At 56.6% G+C, this 19,644-nt stretch overlaps 1 protein-coding gene across 3 annotated transcripts in view; it reads right to left on the bottom strand.

The window, feature by feature from the left end:
- Positions 1-4,142: 4,142 nt before the first annotated feature.
- POLR1A (RNA polymerase I subunit A) overlaps positions 4,143-19,644 on the bottom strand; it is a 76,433-nt gene continuing 60,931 nt past the window's right edge. The window contains exons 24-34 of one of the 3 annotated variants that reach the window (XM_027129153.1): positions 18,623-18,837; positions 17,398-17,565; positions 16,392-16,527; positions 15,714-15,871; positions 10,757-10,883; positions 9,355-9,465; positions 8,488-8,781; positions 7,559-7,759; positions 6,214-6,331; positions 5,562-5,726; positions 4,143-5,178 (exon numbers count right to left, since the gene is read on the bottom strand). In XM_027129153.1, coding sequence (XP_026984954.1) covers positions 5,078-5,178; positions 5,562-5,726; positions 6,214-6,331; positions 7,559-7,759; positions 8,488-8,781; positions 9,355-9,465; positions 10,757-10,883; positions 15,714-15,871; positions 16,392-16,527; positions 17,398-17,565; positions 18,623-18,837 — 1,794 coding nt within the window. In that variant the 3' untranslated portion in view covers positions 4,143-5,077. Of the gene's footprint in view, positions 5,179-5,561; positions 5,727-6,213; positions 6,332-7,558; positions 7,760-7,915; positions 8,219-8,487; positions 8,782-9,353; positions 9,466-9,848; positions 9,899-10,756; positions 10,884-15,713; positions 15,872-16,391; positions 16,528-17,397; positions 17,566-18,622; positions 18,838-19,644 lie in introns of those variants that run through there. The other 2 variants (XM_027129154.1, XM_027129155.1) reach the window with 2 other exon arrangements.

The following is a 19,644-nucleotide window of genomic DNA, read 5'->3' as shown; positions in this document are numbered from 1 at the left end:
GGCGTATGTTCACGTGATGCCTGGTGGCTTCCTCAACCTTTGGCCAGGTCACAATGGGCTGAATTTCCTGTTGGCTCATCTGTTTGGGGCCCTAGACCATGAGCTCTGTGAAGGCAGAGCCTGGTGGGCATCAGGATTGGGTCGGTGCAGGATGAGGGAAGGAGGTGGGAGAGGGGCAGTTGCTCAAGGGCTGAGCAGCTCCAGTGACACCCAAGCCCAGCCCTGGTGAGCTGAGGTGCTCAGCTCTGTCCCCTGGGACTAGGTTCTGGCCTTTCGCTGGATCTGTGAACAAAGCATGGCTGTGAGTTTTCAACTGAACAGAGCTCCTGATTACCTCTCCTGGGAGGAGAGAAGAGCTGCTTAAAGAACTTGAGGCATGATCCTCATTCAATAATTCAAGCTTAGCTTTTTAAACGGAAACTTCTCTTGGAGCTGCTTCTAGAAACACTTGCTGGTTGTGTCCCCTCCTCCTGTCCCTGCAGGTCCCCTGCTGGTAGGAACGTGTAAGTTGAAAAAGCAGTTGCCCTGATGTGCTGGGCTGGGAAGCAGCATCACAACCTCTTTCTTTGCTGAGCCCCCAGGTAGAGCTGATCAAGGCATCCTTTGAACCCCACTGTATTCTTGGCACCATGAGAACTTTATCACACACATGCACTCCTGCTTTCTGAAGACAGGGATCAGACCTTAAGATCTTTGTGGAGAAACCTGGTGTCCATGACTCACTTGTCGAGAAGTCAACACACTAATAGGAGGGGCTGGTGGGTGGCTGTGACTCGGCACAGCTTAGGGCTTATTCTAAGTTGGCGATTCTCAACCCTGCTCACGTTAGACTCACGCCCCAGGCTCATTAAATCAGTATCTCTGGGACAGTGGTCCTGTAATCACAGGTTTTATAAGCTCTCCAGGTGTTTCCAATGCGCAGAGTTGAGGACCTCTGTTCTGAGTGGACTTTGGCAAAAGGGGGGCTTGACGGTGTAGAAATATTGAAATTTTAGACTGTAGCTATTTCGGCGCTTGTGACCGAACTAAGAGCCCTATGTAAGCGAGGCAGGAGAAGGAAAATCACACCAGGTTTGGGATACCTGCAGAGTCCAGCAAAACCATCACCTGAACTGCATGGCCCCAAACACGAGCGGCAGCTGGTTCGCTCATGCTGCGGTCCAGTGCCACCCACTCACGAGGGGGTGAAGTCACAGAGAAGTCGCTGATGGACGACTTGTCACCTAGCCAGCTTTTGAGGACCGGTCTTTCCTATTTCAAGAGCATTCTCTGGACTCCTACAGCGCCCACATCAATCGTAAACTCAAAATTTTAGGGTTGGCAAGCAACAAAGAGACACTTCTTAAGTGGTTCCTAACTCTCTGTAGGTGCAGACCCCCTAAGGGCCCCAGCATCTGATTGGGTCCCACAACCCAAATCAAATCCACGATGAAATGCCACCTCACACCCATCGGGATGGCCTATATATATATATATATATATATATATATATATGGTATTTCATCATGGATTTTATTATGTATATAAGACATATAAAACAACAGGAAATAACAAGTATTGGTGGAGAACCCTTGTGCACTGTTGGTAGGAATGTGAAATGGTTCAGTCACTGTGGAAAATAGTATGGCAGCTCTCAAAACATTAAAATAGAATTGCTGTGTGATTCAGCAATTCTACTTCTGGGTCTAAACCCAAAATAATTGAAAGCAGGTACTTTAACAGATATTTGTACACCTATGTTCATAGCAGCATCATTCATAAAAGCCAAAAGGTGGAGGCAACCCCAAAGTCCACTGACAGGTAAATGGATAAACAAAATATGGTACATACACACAATGGAGTATTAGTCAGCCTTAAAAATAGGGAAATTCTGACACATGCTACAACGTAGATGAACATTGTGGCTATTACGTTAAGTAAGCCAATCACAGAAGGACAAATACTCTTATCATGCCACCTATAGCAGGCAGTAGTCAAATTCAGAGACAGAAAGTAGGATGGCGGTTATCAAGGGCTGGTGGGAGGAAGGAATGGGGAGTTATCATTGAATGGGTACAGTTTTAGTTTTGCGATGAAGGTAACTGTGATGATTACACAACAATGAAACTACTTAATGTCACTGCACTGCACACTTAAAAATGGTTAAGATGGTAAATTTTATGTTATTTTTTACCAAAGTTAAAACACAAAAACAAAACCCCACAGCCTAGTTCTGGGGTGGGCACACATGAAGGAACCCACATTTTCACCAGAAGTGGTTTATCAGAGTAATGGCCTGTAACAGCCCTGAAAGGACCAGGGAGGCCCAGGGGATCCTACATATATTGTGGCTCCTGTATTTTGGGGGAAGGGGACAGACTGGGAATGGGACAGGGGGCTTTATCCATTCCTTGGTTTTCTTCTCGATTCAGGTAGAAAATGTCTCAAAGACTCACTGGGGTACCTGTGGGGATGCTGGTAGTGTTTTTGATGAGAGCCTAGAGAGGGGAGATTTTTTAAAAATTTAAGTGTTGTTAGAAGCAAGCAAGTAGGTAGGAATTGATACGCGAAGGGACAGGGTGGGGGGAGTGTACATCCAGGAGCAGTGTCTGGTCCAGCACCTTGGGGTTCTGCGAGAACTCGTAGCTTCTGTGAAGTTTGGGAACCCCACCAATCACGATCCATTCCACTTTGATTAAAAAAAAAAAAAAAAGATCATTCAGGGGAATTCCTTGGCGGGCCAGTGGTTAGGACTCTGTGCTTTCACCGCTGAAGGTGTGGGTGCAATCCCTGGGTGTGAAACTAAGATCCCATAAGACGCGTGGCACAGTCAAAATAATAAAAAAATTAAAAAAATAATAAAGAAATGAAGTTGGTAAATATTAAAAAAAAAAAAATCATGCAGCTTGACCTATTCTCTTCATCAGATTTGACTTGGACTTACTTGTGGCTCTCTCCAAAAATCAACTTTGCCCTCAGAGAGGAGCCTTTCCAATACTGAGAATATTCCAAAGGACATGCCATCTTAAGTGGCAAAGGAGGCACCCCCCGCCCCCAGAGGCTGCTGAACAAAGAGTGGCGCTGAAGGGAGCGTGTAAATCCCATAGGGGAGACAGGGAGTCCTGGTCGGCCAAGATGTGCAAGCCTGGAACGTCTGCTTACAAACCAGGAGTAGGTCTCCAGGAGAGAAACACGCATAGAATGGAGCTGCCCAGGACATGCATGGATGGTCGGGCAGGAAGGGCAGGGGGCCATCACCCCCCTCCCAACGCAGGTCAGGGGTCTGATTTCAGCAAGCACGTCGGCCCTGCCCACGTCTGGGGCTCGCTTCTTCACCTCCGCACCCTCAGTTCCCAGGTGGGGCTGAGCCATGACACTCAAGTGCTTACGCCGAGCCCTAGGGCCAGGTAACCACATGCTTATTTGTCCAATGGGCACCTTGTGACCTCCTCTGAAGACCCTCTCCCACAGTCCAGTAGGAGTGGAGATTATCAGGTTATAAATTGGTCCTTTAACACCCAGAGAGCACATCTTCACCTGCGGTGTGGATTCCATCCTGACCCTTCTTCCTGCGCCCCTCAGAACTGTCCATAATCCTCTGTACCCAAGCCCTGGTTGAACCCTATTTCTTCTTTTTGTTTTGTTTTTTTTTTGGCCGCGCTGTGCAGCATGCAGAATCTTAGTTCCCCAACCAGGGAGCGAACCTGCGCCCCCTGCAGTGGAAGCGCGGAGTCCTAACCACTGGCCCGCTAGGGAAGTCCCAGGTGAACCCTGTTTCTGCCAGGTTTTCTCCAGTGTGGGCACAGGACACACAGGCTGGGTTCTGTCATCACGTACCTTGGAGGGAGCAGCATGGTGACTCTCCCCAGGCGAGGCCTCCCTTTCCAGCCCAGACAAACATAGCTACCTCCTTCCCACTGGCTTCTGCTCTCCTGGCCTCAGGGCCAGAAGCTGGCTGTGGAAGGGGGACACCACAGGGCCAGGCAGGGGTCAGAGTGGGAGGCTGCCAGGGCTGAGCTCTCCCTCCACGTCCTCTGCCAAAAAAACAGGAAGAGGAATCCGAGATGTGACTGCGCTGAGTAATTCCAGTCCCAGGCTCTCAAGTCACAGATGTAGAAACCACAAACCAAAGAGCAAAGAACAAAACCAAAAAGCCCGCAGTCTTTTAGACTTTTTTCCTCCCAACAGCTAGTTCCAGTGATGTTTATTACTCAGCCTGAGTTGGAATAACATTAGACAAAAATAGAAACAGCGTCTGGTTTTACAAAGCCTCGGCACAAGTCCTCTGATTTTTCTGTCCATGTCAGGGCCGCCTGCTGCTGGTACCAAAGGTCAAGGGAGCCCAGATGACCCCGGATGGAGCAGAGCCTGCACAGGGACGCAGGCCTCAGTGCTGGCTTGAGAGCAGAGCTAGGGAAAGACAGCCGGGCAACTTGCTCAAGCGGTACAGCCTGGCTGGGGATCCAGGGTTTTATGTCTGGGGGTGAGCTGCTGGGGCCCCGAAGAGACCAGCCCCGGACTCAGGGCTGATCTGGTTCAGAAGGACACGTAACCACATGCCAGCAGGGCCAGGGCTCTGCCCCAGGCACGGAAGCTGGGTGGGTAGAGGTCTCCACCATCCTGTGCTTGTTCCAGAGAAAGAGCCTTAGCGGGGGCCTCTTTGGGAACTCTGTCCCCAGGGGCTGGTGCGGCCAGAAGGGGCAGGCCACGCAGCAGCAGGGCCCCCGCTCGTCGTGAGCCCGCAGGAAGCCTGCCTGCAGTCACTGGCTGCTCACAGCACTGAGACCTCGCGCCCCTACCCTGGGGGCGGCCAGGGGTTCCACCTCCAAGGCCTCCTGCAGCACAGGGGGAGGTCCGGCCGCCTCGGAGGGGCTCGGGGGACTCGGTGGACCTCGTGTGCATCGTGAGATGGGGAGGGGCAGGGATGAGCAATGTAGCCACTTTCCAGGTGAAGCCAGTCCAGCCCAGAGGCCGGCTGCTTTTTGGACCCCCCGAAGTCACTGCCGGGCTCTGCACCGTCACCATGAACTGCCCGGGACTCCGGTCTCCCGGTCCTCTCCTGTGACGGGCAGGCCAGGCGGCCAGTGCGCAGGGGCTGCTATCTCAGGGGCTGCTTGAGCTCGAAGAGGCCTGTCCCGCCCTTGACGACCTTCCCAACCACGAGGCAGGCTGACGGCGACCTCAGCTCATCGTGGGATCCTGGGAGAGACACAAGAGTGCTCGTTAGTTGGCTGAGGGAGAAGTCAGGGGTGGTGGAAGGCGATGGGGGGCGGCACTCAGCACGGAGGCTGGGCGGGTGGGGCACCTCCGAGGCCACGAGGGGTGGTGCTGAGGCTCAGGGTCTGACGGGAACGAGGCCGCACTGCTCCTGCGTTTCAAAGAGAGGAAGACCCTCTCCCTCTTCTCCAAAAGGCAGAAGCAGCTCTCCCATCTGCTGCCCGCCCCTGCCAGCTGCTTCCCGCAGTGAGATGCCAAGATGTCCCCTGCATGTGAGGCGTGTGGAGAGGTGCCCGAGGGACGAGCCCATCTGCCCAGAGCAGACTCAGGAGAGGGGAGGCCAAGGGCACCTGCCCACGACTGACCCATCATGGTGGCCTGCTTCAGAAACTGGAAGCTGGTCTCAAACGTCATCTGCTGCAGCGGGGAGGAGTTCGACCGGATCCCAAAGCGGTTCAGCGGCTTGTAGACACCCTCGAAGCACATGTAGTCAGCGACCAGGGAGAGGTGGCGGGGGTCAACGGCGATGCCTGTCACACGGGCGGCAACCGAAGGGAGGGTTAAGCAGTGAGGAGGGGACGATGGCAGCCGCATCAGCTGACACGAGGGCGCCCCCCTCCAGCTCCGTCACCTACTCACTCAGCTCCCTAACCCCCGACCTCGGCGGGCAGCCCTCCCTCCCCGGTCGCCATTACTACATCTCTCTCCACTTCCATCCAGCAGCACGGGAAGCAGCCTTGCAGGACACAAGACCCTACATCACTGTTTGCACTTGGGAACTGAAACCCTGAAGGCAGGATGAGGAAGCAGACTCTCCCTCAGAGGCCAGCGGACGAGAAACACGCTAGGAGGCCTCGGGGACGGGACTGACAGGACTGACCCACAAGGGACTCCCTCTCCACGGCGGTTCTGAGGATCCCCTACGGGCTCCATGCTCACCGTGCCCCTATTTCGGTTCCCTGTGGAGCTGGACTGACACCCCAGGACCTCCCGAGCGCCGCCTGCAGCCCCTCTTACCGTACACGGCGAACACATCCTTGATCTCCTTCTCGATCACCCGCAGCGCGGCCTCGATGCCGTACGTGGTGGCCATGGCATGGATGTCATTGGAATAGAGGCGACGCAAATCCAGGACCTGGGGGAGGAGGGAGGGGTTGGTTTGGAGGGCCTGGCCTTCTGCCCCTTCCTGCGGACACCACCCCCCCCAGGCCGACTCCCCCGCTTGGCTGGCACTCAAGCACAGCTGATGACAATGTGGTTGCGAGGTGGCCCAGGACTAGCGAAAGGAAACAGTGTAGGCAGAGCTGCCAACAGCACGCTGGCCGGGCCCCAAGGTCTGTCTCATCATCACCAGGGCTAGAGGATGACTTGGTACCTGCTTTACAGTCAACAGGAAGAAAGGTGTTTGTCTCTTTAATGGAGAGACCTGTTTCCTAGGATAGAGGCTTCCCTTGGTAGGCGAGGCAAGTTCCTCAGCAGAGACCCAAACGCCTCCCCCAGGCATGGGGAGCAGGGCTGGGCCTGCTGCATGGGGGTCAGCCGGGCCCTATCAGGGGCCTGGGGCTCCAGGTCGGCTGCCCTGGGGGGCCCACGGTGGTTCTGCACTGTGGCAGGTCACCCCCAGAGGCAACAGCAGAGACCCTGGTGGCCTGCCTGGCCTCGTCTGGACAAATCCCACGAGCACGACGCGGAGCTCGGCCTGTCAGTGGCCGGCTCTCGGGAGGCATGAGCTCTGCCTGCTGCGTCCTCCGGGAAAGCAGCCTGTGAGAGGCTCCGGGGCAGAAGGGGCCTTAGTGGGGCAGTGCTGTGCGGGGCGGGGGGGTGCGTGTGAGGCCGGAGAGCCTCGCCAGCTTGGTGCGCGCAGACCAGGGAAGAGTGAGCTGGTCCCGGCAACTCAGAATTCTGTGGGGAAAACTCGCGCCCACGGGTCGAGAGCACCTCGGAAGGTTCGGGGAGGCTCCGTGAAGCTGGGGGGGAAGCAGGAGAGAGCCCAGAGGAAAGGGTGGGGGAGCAGGCGGAACAGGGCGCACAGGCCTCTGCCGGGCGTGGGGGGCGGGGCGGGGCCCCTCTGCACCCAGGGCCTCCTTCACCCGGTAAAGTGAGCAGCCCCCAGGCCAGCGACTCAGAAAACTACTTCTTACGAGTCTACTTCGGGAAGGTTTTAATTTCAAGGAGAAAAAACTGTACTCAAAGCGATTTGGGAAACTCTGGGTTCCGTAAAGTTAAGCCGGTTCCGTACTGCAAGCCTTACCAGGCTCACGTGCATCAGGGATCCCCGGGAGGTGGGCCGGGAGGTGCAGACTCGGTTCGGGGACCCTGGGCTGGGAGCGCGAACAGCCCAGGAGGGAGTGGGGCCACGCACCTCGGCGTACTTGAACAGCTCCGGGAGGTTGATGCCTTCTGTGTTTAAGACGAGCTCCTTCTCGTTCTTACTGTTGGTGGTTTCGTTCAGGAGGCACCTCGTGATGCCCTTGGTTGCGTAGACGACGGCGCCCTGGGCCAGGGACACTACCAGGGAGCTCATGTCAAAGTTGACCTTGATGAGAGGGAGTTTCACCATCACCTGCAAGAGGAGGGAGAGCTGGGGCCGGGGAGAGGGCCGCCCCAGACCCACTGCCCGGGCTCCCCGGGAGACGCCTCCGGAGCCCCACTAGGGAACACCGCGGCCCTGCTGGGGTGAGCGGGTGGCGGGCCGGGCCTGTGAATGCTGGGTGCCTTCGCGGCCACACGGCAGCCACCTCCAGTCCGCTGAGGAGGAAACAGCAGAGCAACGTTTCCACAGATGTCGGTGAGAACGGTGAAAATCACACCCACTCACACCACCCTTGATATCCTTTCAATCACCACAAAGCACAACACGCGTCCTTTCACGGGTGCAACCCCGGTCAAGGCTCCGTACCCACGCTACCACTTAGGAACCAATGAATCGGATCGAAGGAAAGGACTAGAACGCCAGTCTGCGTGTAGAGACGTCCAGGCATCCAAGCCACCGAGTCTCTCAGGCAACACTGCAGTGCTGAAGCTGGGGACCAGGAACGAAGGCGGTGTGAGGAGTGAAGTGTCTCTGCCCGTCTCTATGACACGTGTTGTGCTGAGGCCTGAAGCACAACGTGAAGGCACCCGTAGGGTCTGGTGGCTCAGATCCCCGTGCAGAGAGAGGACTGGCCCGCGAGGGTGTGCAAGGCGAACGTGTGAGGCCAGGGCCGGGGGTAGCAGGTGCCAGCTGTCAGCAGCCGCTTTAAGGGACCCGGGGTGGAGACGAGAGCAGCCGGTGGCCGCCCCGGCACTGACCTGGCACCACAGGCCGTCCTGGGTGTCGTACTGGTAGTCCTCGATGAACGGGTGGCACTCGCGCACGGCCCGCACCCGGCGCTCCACCGCCTCGGCGTCCTGGGGCTCCTGGCTGCGGGTGGGCTTCCACGGCTGCGCCAGTGGGGCAGCGGGGAGCGAGTCCTCCTCGGGGCCTGAGCCCCCCTCCTCCTCCTGCGCCTGGGCCTGGGGAGTGCCTTCCCCGAGGACGGTCCCTTCCTCCTGCAGGTCCTCGCCGTCCTCGCCATCCTCCTCGTCCTCACTCTCGTAGTCGACCTGGCGGGGAGCGGAGCACAGGCCGCGTCACTCGGGCCCCACCAGCCGTTTGGACTTGGCCTGCCCAACAGGTGCCCCTGCAGAAGCCTCAGCTGCTGGCTGACCCCGGCCCTGCCTGCTCCGTCGGCCCGGCCGCCGTCTTCCTTGCTTCCCCTGGGGATGCCAGCCCCTCAGCCCCTGGGCCCCCTCCTCTGAGCTGAACCCCGCCCCGCGCCTCTAGCTCTCGCACCCGTGGAGCCGCTCAGCCCTGCCACACCGCCCTCTGTCCTGGCAGCAACCATGGCAGTGGAGGACCAGTAACGGGCAGGAGAAGGAAGAATTTTCATGGCAAAGACAGGAGGCGGCCCGACTTCCTCCCCCTGCCAAAGGCCTCTGGGTCCTCGAATCTGATTCAGACGCAGGGACGGCCAGCCCTTGCCCACCCGCCACCCCATGAGCACCGCCTTCTCAGTCCACTGGTGCGCTGGGCAGCCCGCCTTGCTGCAAGGCTCCTGATGGTTCCAGCATGACGCACAGGCGTGGCCTCATGCACCAGGGGGCGAGCCCTCATCTGTGACAAAGGGGTCCCCTCACCTCCTCCTCTTGTTTCTCCTTGCGTTTGGCGTCCGAGGCATCAGCGTCTCCCTCCTCAGCTTCGGCGTCCACGATGTGCCCCTCCTCTTCCTCGTCGCCTTCCTGCTCTCCCTGGGGTGTGGGGACAAGAAAGAGAATGATGAGCTCTAATACCCTGGTGAATCCATCTCTCCACCCACCACACTCACCCAGCCACCCACCTGCCCACCCACCCATCCGCTCATCATCGTTCAGCCACCTATCACCTTGCCAACTATCCATCTACCTACCTTCCATCCCCCTACCCACCCCTGGACCCCACGCTTCCTTCTCCACACCCTCCATCTCTACACGCACCACTCGCAAAATCCTGCATTTAAAAAAAAGAAACCAAAGAAAGGAAGTGCCAAGGCTTTTCAAGTCATGAAAAGAAGGTGTTATTCCAAGTATTTTTGTTATGGGTGGAGATGAAGGGAAAGAGTTGTCTTGGTATTTTAAAAGCCAAATATTTATACCTTTCTCCTGGCCTTGGTTCCTAGTTCCCTGTAGTCTCCTTCTGGGTGATCTGAGAATTAAGACCGGGCAGCCTTTCAAAGACATCCCATGCCCATCTGTGCTTGAGCTAGCCAACTGGTAGACCCCGGGGCAGGAGACCTGGCACTCTCTCTCTCTAGGTAGGCCACGCCCTCATTTTAGGGATGACGAGACAGGCCCAGAGAGAGGAGGTGACATAGCTGAGGTCACCGAGCCGGGAAGGGACAGGACCGGTCTTCATTGTGGCCCTGTCCAAGCACAGCACAGCCCTACCGACCGCCGGCTCAGAAGACACCCAGGGACCTGCCCCACGCCGCTCCTGGGCCTCTTGGCGGATGAGGTACCATCAGTCCTGGACTGTTTTGCCTCCACGGGCTTTTCCCTGGCTCTATCCTTTTTCGTCACTGTAGCCCAACTTCCCGGCTTCAAAATGCCTCTCTGGTCCTTGCCTAGTACTCCGTGGGCCTCAATTCATCTGCCCTAGGTAAGGCAAAGGCAGAGTGAACGAAACCAGAAAAAGAACTTCCAAGACCTCAGTGGGTACCATTACTTTGAGTCTAACCTCAGGAGAAAAAAACCCACTGACAGAGGGGTCCCTGAGAGCAGAGAGATGGATGACCTGGGGCCCTCACCCAGGGCCAGGCAGACTATGCTGCCCGACGTGGCCCGCCACACTCAAGAAGAAAGTGTTGCTTTCCGGCTCTCTCAGAACAGTGGATAAACGCCAAGGTAAGTGGAGAGATGGGCCGACAGCAGGAAGGGGCTCAAGGGGTACCGAGGATGGTCACAGAGCCGTCCTAGGAGAACTGACTCCGTGAGCCGCCATCCGATGTGCTTCCCAGCCCTGGACCCTCCCCCTCCCCAAGGGGCCCTCAGGGGACTCGCTCACCCGACTCCTCTCCGACTCGCCTTCGTTGTCTAGATCCCGCTGGGTAGCTCTCCGCGTGTTTACGCTTCTGAAAGCCGATGCTTTACTATTCTTCTTTCTGATGGATTCCATCAGAATTTTAAAGAATCTGAAACGAGAAGAAAACCACGCAGCCCCGTTCAGTACCAGCACCTCCATTCTCCGCTCACTGTGGGGACAAGACGCTCTAAGGATCTCACACCCGCCTAAGGTGGACTTCTACAGGAGACGGAGACCCTGCCTCTCCCTTCAGCTCACTTCTCCCCCTCCTGCTGTTTCTGGGTGGTATATGGCGCATCGGAAGGAACACTGCTCCACACCCAACAGGCCTGGACTGAATACGTGCCCTGCCACTCCCAGGGTGCGTGGCCTTGATCACCACAGATGGCCTCCTGAGCTTTACCTCTCTCGTCTGGAAAACGTGGGTATTAATAGATACCATGCAGTCTTGCTTTAGGGATTAGAAACAACCCCACATCCGATACCTGTCATGGGGCCTGGCAGGCTGGCTGCTCAGCAAGTGACAGTTCTTGGTGCTGTGTGGTGGCCGTCTAACTAGGGTGGCAGGGCCTGCAGCGGGAGAGGGGAGTCCAGGCCGGGATGAGGGCCGCCCCCAGCCCGCCGCCTACCGCATCGCCAGGAAGGGGCACTGCTCAGGGCTGGCAACTCCCGTCTCCTTGGTGTGGGACCCCCGACAATTTGATGAGAGAACTAAGATGTGGAAGAGCTTATCGGGATCTCCAAGGCGGTGATAACTTACTTTGTGGCAGTAAATCATGTCGACAGGTTAGAAAGAAACCAATTGAAAAGGACCAACTTGAGGCAGAGCCCAGAGGACCTTTCCTGGCCCCTGGGTCCTTCCCTCCTGAGTTATCTATTTCTTGCTTCCTCTGGGCCTCACCCTGTCTCCCGCCCCCTGCTCCTTTCTTCATATAACCTCTTGCCCGTCTTCTGCATCAGGCCATAGCAGCACATCAAACAGCCTTCTTTTAATTATATAAAGTATCAGTTCCTCATCTGCCCAGCCAGCCTTCCTGTGTTCTCCGAGCGCCTATGATGGGCCCACCACGTACCAGCCCTGAGGGCAAAGGAAGGCTGAAAAGACAGGCACTTAGAGCTTTAACTGGAGAAGCAGGCAGGTCAGATGTTTACTATTTTGTTCATTAAAAACAAAAGACTGGGGCTTCCCTGGTGGCGCAGTGGTTGAGAGTCCGTCTGCCGATGCAGGGGACACGGGTTCGTGCCCCGGTCCGGGAAGGTCCCACATGCCGCGGAGCGGCTGGGCCCGTGAGCCATGGCTGCTGGGCCTGCACATCGGAGCCTGTGCTCCGCAACGGGAGAGGCCACAACAGTGAGAGGCCTGCATACCGCTAAAAAAAAAAAAAAAAAAAAAAAAAAATCCCCAACGTTTTAAAGCTGTACAGGGTTTTGGCTGAGCTTCTACCCTTGGCAGAAAAAAGCCTCCTCACCACCGATCCAAGGAAGAGCCTGGTCACCAGGTGCTGTGGACAGAGACCAGAGGGCCAGACAGGGGAGAAGCCCGGCTTGACTTTAGAAAGATACGGGCCACCCGGGAGGAAGGGGCGGAAGAGATGTTTCCGGAAGGACAGGCTCTGGTTCAAGTCTCTGTTCTGCCAGAGCCTGGAGACAGAGACAGACGAGGGCCTTGACCCCGTCTGTAAGTGTTGGGACCGCCCCTGCCCCACGCCTGAGCCTGCAGCGCAGACTGCAGGGCGTGAAATGACACGGACGGGGTGTGAGGCTGGGCTGCCTCCGCACACAGAAGCTGCTTGTCGCCTCCCTCTGCTGTGGGGCTGCCGCCCTGGCCTGTCCCTTCAGGTGACATCACCCCTCTGAGGCTCCCTTGCCAGCACTTCAATCCCCGCAACTGGCCTCAACCCCAATCCCCCACCTGCTCCCACCCCCTGCACGTGCATCGTTGGGCTTCTGTGCGGGCCATGTGCGCCGCCATCAATTTCCCCAGCCTCCCATCGACCTGCTGGAGCCGCGCCCAGGCCCACGGTGGGGTCTAAGCACAGATGGAGCCCCCCAAGAGACCTTCCCTAACCCCCCCCCCCCCCCCCGGTGCAAATCCTCTCTACCCTGCCTGCCTCTTCTGGTGAACAGGACCAGTGCAGAACGTGACAGAAGGTGAGAAAGGAGAATAACCCCCTGAACGGTAAGTGGCAGGCATGTCACCTGTGTGCCAGAAGTTCTCCCGGGGGTACAAAGAGTCTGCCCTTCCGTGATTTTGCCCAGAGCCGGGAAACCGGAGGCCCACAGTGACTGCTCTGTGAAGGTCGTGCTGTTTGTCAGAATGTGGCAACCGAGGGGGAACCGGAGGGGGGCAGCTGCACAGAAACCTCCGTCCCACATAAATAATTACCAGCAGGGAACATGACCCTTGGCTGTTTCCGAAAGTGCCTGCCAACAGCTCCACCACCTGCTGTTTGCAGAGTCAGACCCACAGAAGCTCTCGCCGCAGACTGCCGGCTCTGTGTTACACGGCTGGGGACCGCAGGCCGTGGAACTCACACACCCCTGCCACCTAGCTCGGTACTCCTGCCACCTCACCACCCCGGCCCACCTTCCAGATCATTTACACACATCCAAAGGGGTGGGCGCCAGGACAGATACTGAGGGGAGCTTCACGGCTTCTACACCTCCATCTAGGGAAGCGCCTCTGTGTCTCTATTTTTTTTTCTCCAATCTGTGTCAAAAGAGTCTCAAGATCCCACAGCTGGGACAGAAGGAGGGAAGAGAGAGAAGAGGAAGGGAGAAAGGAAAAAGAAAATGCTCCCGGCGGGGGGGGGGGGGGGGGCCCTTTTCTGAAGGCACCCCCCCATCCCTGTGTGGTCTCCAGGGGGCCTGCGTGAGGCTGCTTCGCTGCCCAGGCCTGGCAAAGGCAGCCCAACCACAGCCCCTTCCACGTGCTGCTCCCTCTGGCCCCCCTGCCCAAGTCACAGGGCAGCTCCACCAGGCGACTGCACATGGCTTTGTTCATCACAGCCTTTCAAGTGCACGAGCCAAATACAAAGAAGGAGCTGAGTGAGTCTGTCACCACTGCGAAGAAGCCAGGGTTCCTCCTTAGCAAGAAGAACTTTTAAAAAAGTGACGAATTTTCAATTCCCCAAGGCAACGTAAAGAGAAAGAACTCTGAGCACAGCCTGGGGCACGCCTCCTGTGACCTACCTGCTTGGCAGGCCCACACCTGAGATGCAGAGAAATGGGGCAGATCGCAGACTCCGCCTGCTCCTGGTAATTCTCAGGAGGCCACGTGATCCGAATTCCGATTTCTCAGGGAAGGGCCGCCTGGCCGGCACAGACAGCGGCACGCCTGGGAGTGGTGTTCCTCCCGGTTAATTAATGAGCCGGCAGCTGGGGCACAGACAGGTCTCCTGCGCCGTGACCCAGCACCCCGAGAGCACTGGGCCTGCCTGATAAGACGAGCCTCCTCCACCCAGGCGAAGAGCGACAAAGGTGCTTCCGAGGCCCAGCAAGCTCCCCCGTCCAAAGGGCAGAGTTCACATCCAAGCTCATCTACCACAACACCCGCCATCCTACATGCCACCTGCTTCGGGGGCCAGGCTGCAGCCAGTCCACATCTTCAGGTGAGGGCAGAACAGGGCCCATGGCAGGACAGTCACTCCCTCCCAGCCACACTGCCCTGGGGCCTAGCCTGTGAGTGGGCATCACTCAGTAAATATTTGTGGGATGACTGAGTGCACGGACGTCCTGCCTCGACTCTGCCGTCAGTTCTCTACTTCCAAGCAGCTCCAGAAAACCTGAGGGCTGTTCTAGACTCAAGACAGTGGCTAGTGGTCCGTGGCCAAATCCTGCTGACATATGGGATCTATTTCAGCCTCACCAGGCTTTTTTTTTTTTAATTAATTAATTTAGTTAGTTAGTTAGTTTTTTGGCTGTGCTGCGTGGCATGTGGGATCTTAGTTCCCTGACCAGGGATCGAACCTGTGCCTCCTGCATTGGAAGCGGAGTGTCTTAACCACTGGACCACCAGGAAGTCCCCTCACCAGGCTTTCAAAAAGATATGAATGAGTTGCCAATGCTTACAAATTAGAGAAGATTTATCTATAAAAAGTAAAAGCAAGCAAACAGCCAAAGAAAGAAAAAGGAGAGGCGGTTTTCTTCTTATTTTTCTGCATCAGAAGGTCTGGCCACCCTGGCCCACATCCCTGCCCGCTTGAGGCCGGTGACGCGCTCTCCAGCCGGACGGGGGGCCCCCAACCTGCCTCACCGGCCTTCTCACCTGCCGGCTCCTCAGCCATCTGAGTCTGCGCACCACGATCCAGGGTCAGGTGGCCAGTCAGAAGTGCTTCGCTGGCTCTTCCTGGCTCCCCCAGCCCCAGTATGACCCCCATCCTACTCCTGCGCACTCAGCACTGTGGCCCGTGCTTTCCAATGGCCAACAGTGACTTGAACTGGAGAGAAAATGGATGTTCCTTCTCCCCACCAGAAGGGAACCAGAATTTCTCTAAGAAGCTGAAGGTAACCCCAGCTATAGACCTGTGTTCAAGAGTAGCATGCCGTCAGCACACTGCTCCTTCCTAGCAGAATATAAGTGTATCAGGAACCGCATCATGACAGAATTTAACACCACGTGCTGGTCTGACGTCACAGCAGCACCACTGCGACGGGGCTCTGCTCTCTTTATGGTACATGACCTCCTCCATCTTAAAGCCTACAAAACCCGAGTACACGAGACTCATGGGCCAGAGAGAAAAACAGGGGGCAGAGATGGGAATGCGGTTAATGCAGTCATACCCACAAGCCACATGAGGCTGCAGGACCTGTTCCTTTTCTAAACACCTCCTTGGAAGGAATCATTTGCGCAAAAGCACCCGGTCTCTGGGAGTCCTGTGGCCAGAAGCCCTCAAGGTCCATGACAAAGTCAAGCGATAAGCACGGCCTGAGTCCTGACCTTGTTTCCATGAAATGCAGGATGTCCCCGGGTCTCAGGCACTTTTCCTGCTGGTAGTACGCGTGTGGCAGGAACTGAAACCGCAGCTCGTACACCCGGAACTTGTTCTGTTTCTCCCCCATAGAGAAGGACTCCTGGACATCAATTTTCTCCAACACCTGGAACCAGATTGACAGACAGAAACCAATTTGCCCAAAGCCTGGGACTGAGCATTACAAGTGGGTTACGGGAAAACTGAGAGTTTGCAGGGACAGGGGCTGGGACCACAGGCCAAAATCCCAAAGAAACTCCAACAAGCTCTGCTCGTGTAGATCCCTCGGGGGGTGGGGAGAGAGACCCCCCCCCCCACCCTGTAGGCACACCTCCAGAGAACGGCCTGAGGCTGGAGGGGGCAGGCTCCAGCGGGGCTGGTAAGCTGACCGACCCAGAAAGTGTCCTGATTCTTAAGGCACGAAGAATGCTGCAGACCAGTGGTTACCTTTAAAGCTTCCTGATCCATCCCTGCTTAGCACCTGGCAGAGAAAGCCTCCCTCTCACTGGGTGGAGTCTGAGCCAGCGTCTGAACAGCTGGCAAAGGCTGTTCTGCCCGGATGGGAGAAGAGTTGGGAGGACGGATGGGAGGATGCAGGAAAACGCCTGCAGCCAGCCTGCAGCCCTGGGTCCCAGGGAGACAATTACCTCCCCGAGGCACACCCTGGTGAGCTGCTTCTTCAGGCTTTTCACTTTCTTCAGCGCCTTCTTGGTGTTGAACACGGGCACGCGCATCATGGGCGTCTTGATGTTGGCGCTGGCCACCATGAGAATCTCCCTCAACCTGTCACAGAACAAGGGCACATCTGGCCGTCAGAGGTACCCGGATTCTTTACTTTTGCGAGGCCTTTCTCATAAAGATGTCACAGTTCTTTGAGGATCTGCGAGAGACCACAGGATCTCGTGGGGGAGATATGCTGATCAGGGAGTCCCAGCTCTGGCCCCGCATGTGACAGCAAGGGACTCTTCTGTCAGCTTCCTCCGCTGGAGCACAAGCTCCTCAAGGACAGGGCTGTGTCTTCTTCCTGTTTCCTATCACCTGTGCCTCGCATTACAGCGTGGGTGCTTACTGAATGAATAAGAGATGCAGGGAAGGGAAGCAGCGTCTGCAGCGCTCCCACTGGGCACAGGGACCACGGCTAGACCTCGGCCACGGCTCAGTCAGCCTGCACGGCCTGACTGCACGGTGCACCCCGCCCTCCTCCCTCCCACAGGAAGCTGGGGAGCCTGAGTCACTCTGCTAAAAAGTAGCCGGGCCAGGCAGGCGAGCCTGATCTCTTTTCTTTCCTTTCACCCAGCGGCCACCATCCTGCAAGGTGCGTACTTTTACCTGAAGGGCCAGGGCCCCTTTGGGTCATGTTCTAGGTGAGTGGCGCCCCCGAAGTTGGGCAACCAGACGGCCTGACCCCAGGAGTATGTAGTTTCACAAGCATCTCAGGTAACTTGGATACAGGAGTTGGTGGAGAGATAAATGGAGATGCTAAGAGGCCTGGGCATGGATCCAACCACAGAAGCCCATTGGGCTCTGGAAATTCCAACCCTGACCCCTGCTTTGATGACACCCTCTCTCTCTCTCTCTCTCTCTAATGAAATGACTTCCTCCCCAGGAGTGGGCTAGGACAGACCCAGCCCCTGCACCCTCGCAGTCCCCCACCTGGGAATGCCCAGGGTGACATTCATCTCGCCTCTGCCGGCAAAGTGGAAGGTGTTCAGGGTCATCTGTGTGGAGGGCTCCCCGATGCTCTGTGCGGCCAACAGGCCCACGGCCTCTCCCGGGTCACACAGCGAGCGCTGCCACTTCAGCTGCAGAAGAGTCCTCAACCTGGAGATGGGGCAGGGGACAGCAGGAGTCAGGGGCACAGACACTACCTGCCTGTCAGGAGCTGTCAATGCCACCCGCAAGCAGGGCACATGGACCTGTTACCTCTCCCTCTTTCTGGGCTTGTTTTTTCCTAAGCAAATGGTCCTTCTAAGCCTTAAATTCCGGCCAGTGACCCTGAAATGTCCTAAATGACACAGCACAGAGCCCAGCTGGGTAGCTGAAGTTCTAGATGTCCATGCTCGGACTGCTCACGTTCACCCTGAGAACATCACGGAACTAGTGAGCTCACTATTCACGTGTCCCTTTGTTAATTCTTTTTTTGCCCAGTAGTTGTGACGGCTTGGAGAGGGCTTAAACCTCCCTCTGTACAAACTAGTAAGAGGTTCACTGAGCAATTATGGGGATACGGGGGGGGGGGGGGGGGGGGGGGAAGGGGGTGCTTACTTTCTTAATTAGTGCAAATGGCTACAGGCCACATTGGAAATGTGCGCACTCCACAACTTTGTAATTCACTAACCCTTCTTCCTACGGATGCCGGCCCTTTTACAACAGCCAAGGAACACTGTATTACCCCGGAACATAGGACAAGGAAGCGGCTCAACAAACAGCGACTAAACGGGACATTACGTCTGAACACAGAGGAAGGTAATAGAACTACGTTTCTACGCAAGTTCTTTTCAAAAGTCAGACTTTCTGCTGACCTGATGTGTCTTCTCTCCCTGCTACTTCAAACCAGTGAAGGGTTGGCAGCTTCTGACCAGATTCCCTGATTCTCACATAACCGTGCCCACCACACCACACTCAAGAGAGGGGCCACCTGTGCAGGGCTCTGTCCCCAAAGAGCGCTCTTCTCCGTCGTGGCCCAGATGGGGGGTGCACTCCTGCCTACCTGCTCTCATCCGTCCCACAGGCCTCAGGGCCTGCAAGGCGCCCTCTGTTTCACTTCCCTCCTTCTTGCTGGGGCCTTGAACCCAGGAGGCTGCCAGAGTGGGCGGGGAAGGGCCTGAGAAGCAGATTCTCCCTCTGTGCGCGCTGTGCAGTAAATCAGTGTCATCACCTGTCCAGAGAGAGCTCCGATTTCTCGTGACTCCTCTCTGCTTGAGCTGCCCACTCGCGACTGTAGTCATCCACCTTCTTTTCAAATGTTTCTGACACTGATGCAAAGTAGATGTCTGGGCGCCAGACAGACAGACTGGGGTCAGGACAAGGAGACGCCTTCTTCTGGTATTTCCTCCGGCTTTGCTCATCTAACTCAGCCCACATCCTCAACATCTGAAAGGAAGGATGGGCCTCAGCTATGCTGGAGGACACCAGGAATAGGCTTCTCTTCCTGGGATGCCCGGTAAGATAAGGCGTATCAGAGGCACTGGCTTCAAATGAGAACAGGGGAAAGAGACAGAAACCTGACGGCAATGAGAAGGCCATCTTGACATCTGAAACACGGAGAAACCGAATCCATCCCAGGGCGCACTGCTTTACCACGACTCTACAAGCGATTCGTCCTGGCCCTTCAAGCACAGGCAGGGTGACCACGTTAAGTTACTGTCCAAACTGAGTGTCTTGTAGCGTGAAATGGGGCACTATTAATAATAACACTGGGATGAGAGGCAAAGCCAGGGCTGTCTCAGGTCAACAAGGACACAGTCACCACGAGCCAGGTGACTGTGCTGGATCCCTGTTTGTCCCCCACCCAGGCTTTCCCACGCTCGGTGCCCCAAAGCGCTCCCCTGCCTCCTGGCTCCCAGCTGTGCTTGGCTGACGGGAGGTCCCAGAAGCAGAAGGGCATGTGGGAGGAGTGAGGCTGGGCATTCATCCCCCGCCCTCTCGGAGCCCAGAACTCCTTACTGAGGGCTCCTGTCAGGTGGCCTCTGCCCACGGCCACCCTCTCCACTCCTGGTGACTGTTCCTGCCTGTGGGGGGCGGGTGGGAACCCAACTTACCAGCCCTAGTTAGTTTCCTGGAACCCTGTCCACACCTCTGTAAAGATTCCCTTCCTTAAATCCCTATTTGAGTGCCATGTTTCCTGACAGCACTGAATGAAGCCAGATTTCATGACTGTACCTTCCACCGGGAAAACAG

This window comes from Aethalodelphis obliquidens, unplaced genomic scaffold, assembly GCF_003676395.1.
Source record: "Aethalodelphis obliquidens isolate GAN/ISIS:26980383/991018 unplaced genomic scaffold, ASM367639v1 scaffold35, whole genome shotgun sequence".
In the NCBI taxonomy this organism is placed as follows: domain Eukaryota; kingdom Metazoa; phylum Chordata; class Mammalia; order Artiodactyla; family Delphinidae; genus Aethalodelphis; species Aethalodelphis obliquidens.
The sequence above is the reverse complement of the archived record's forward strand: the minus strand, read 5'-3'. Positions and strand labels throughout refer to the sequence as shown.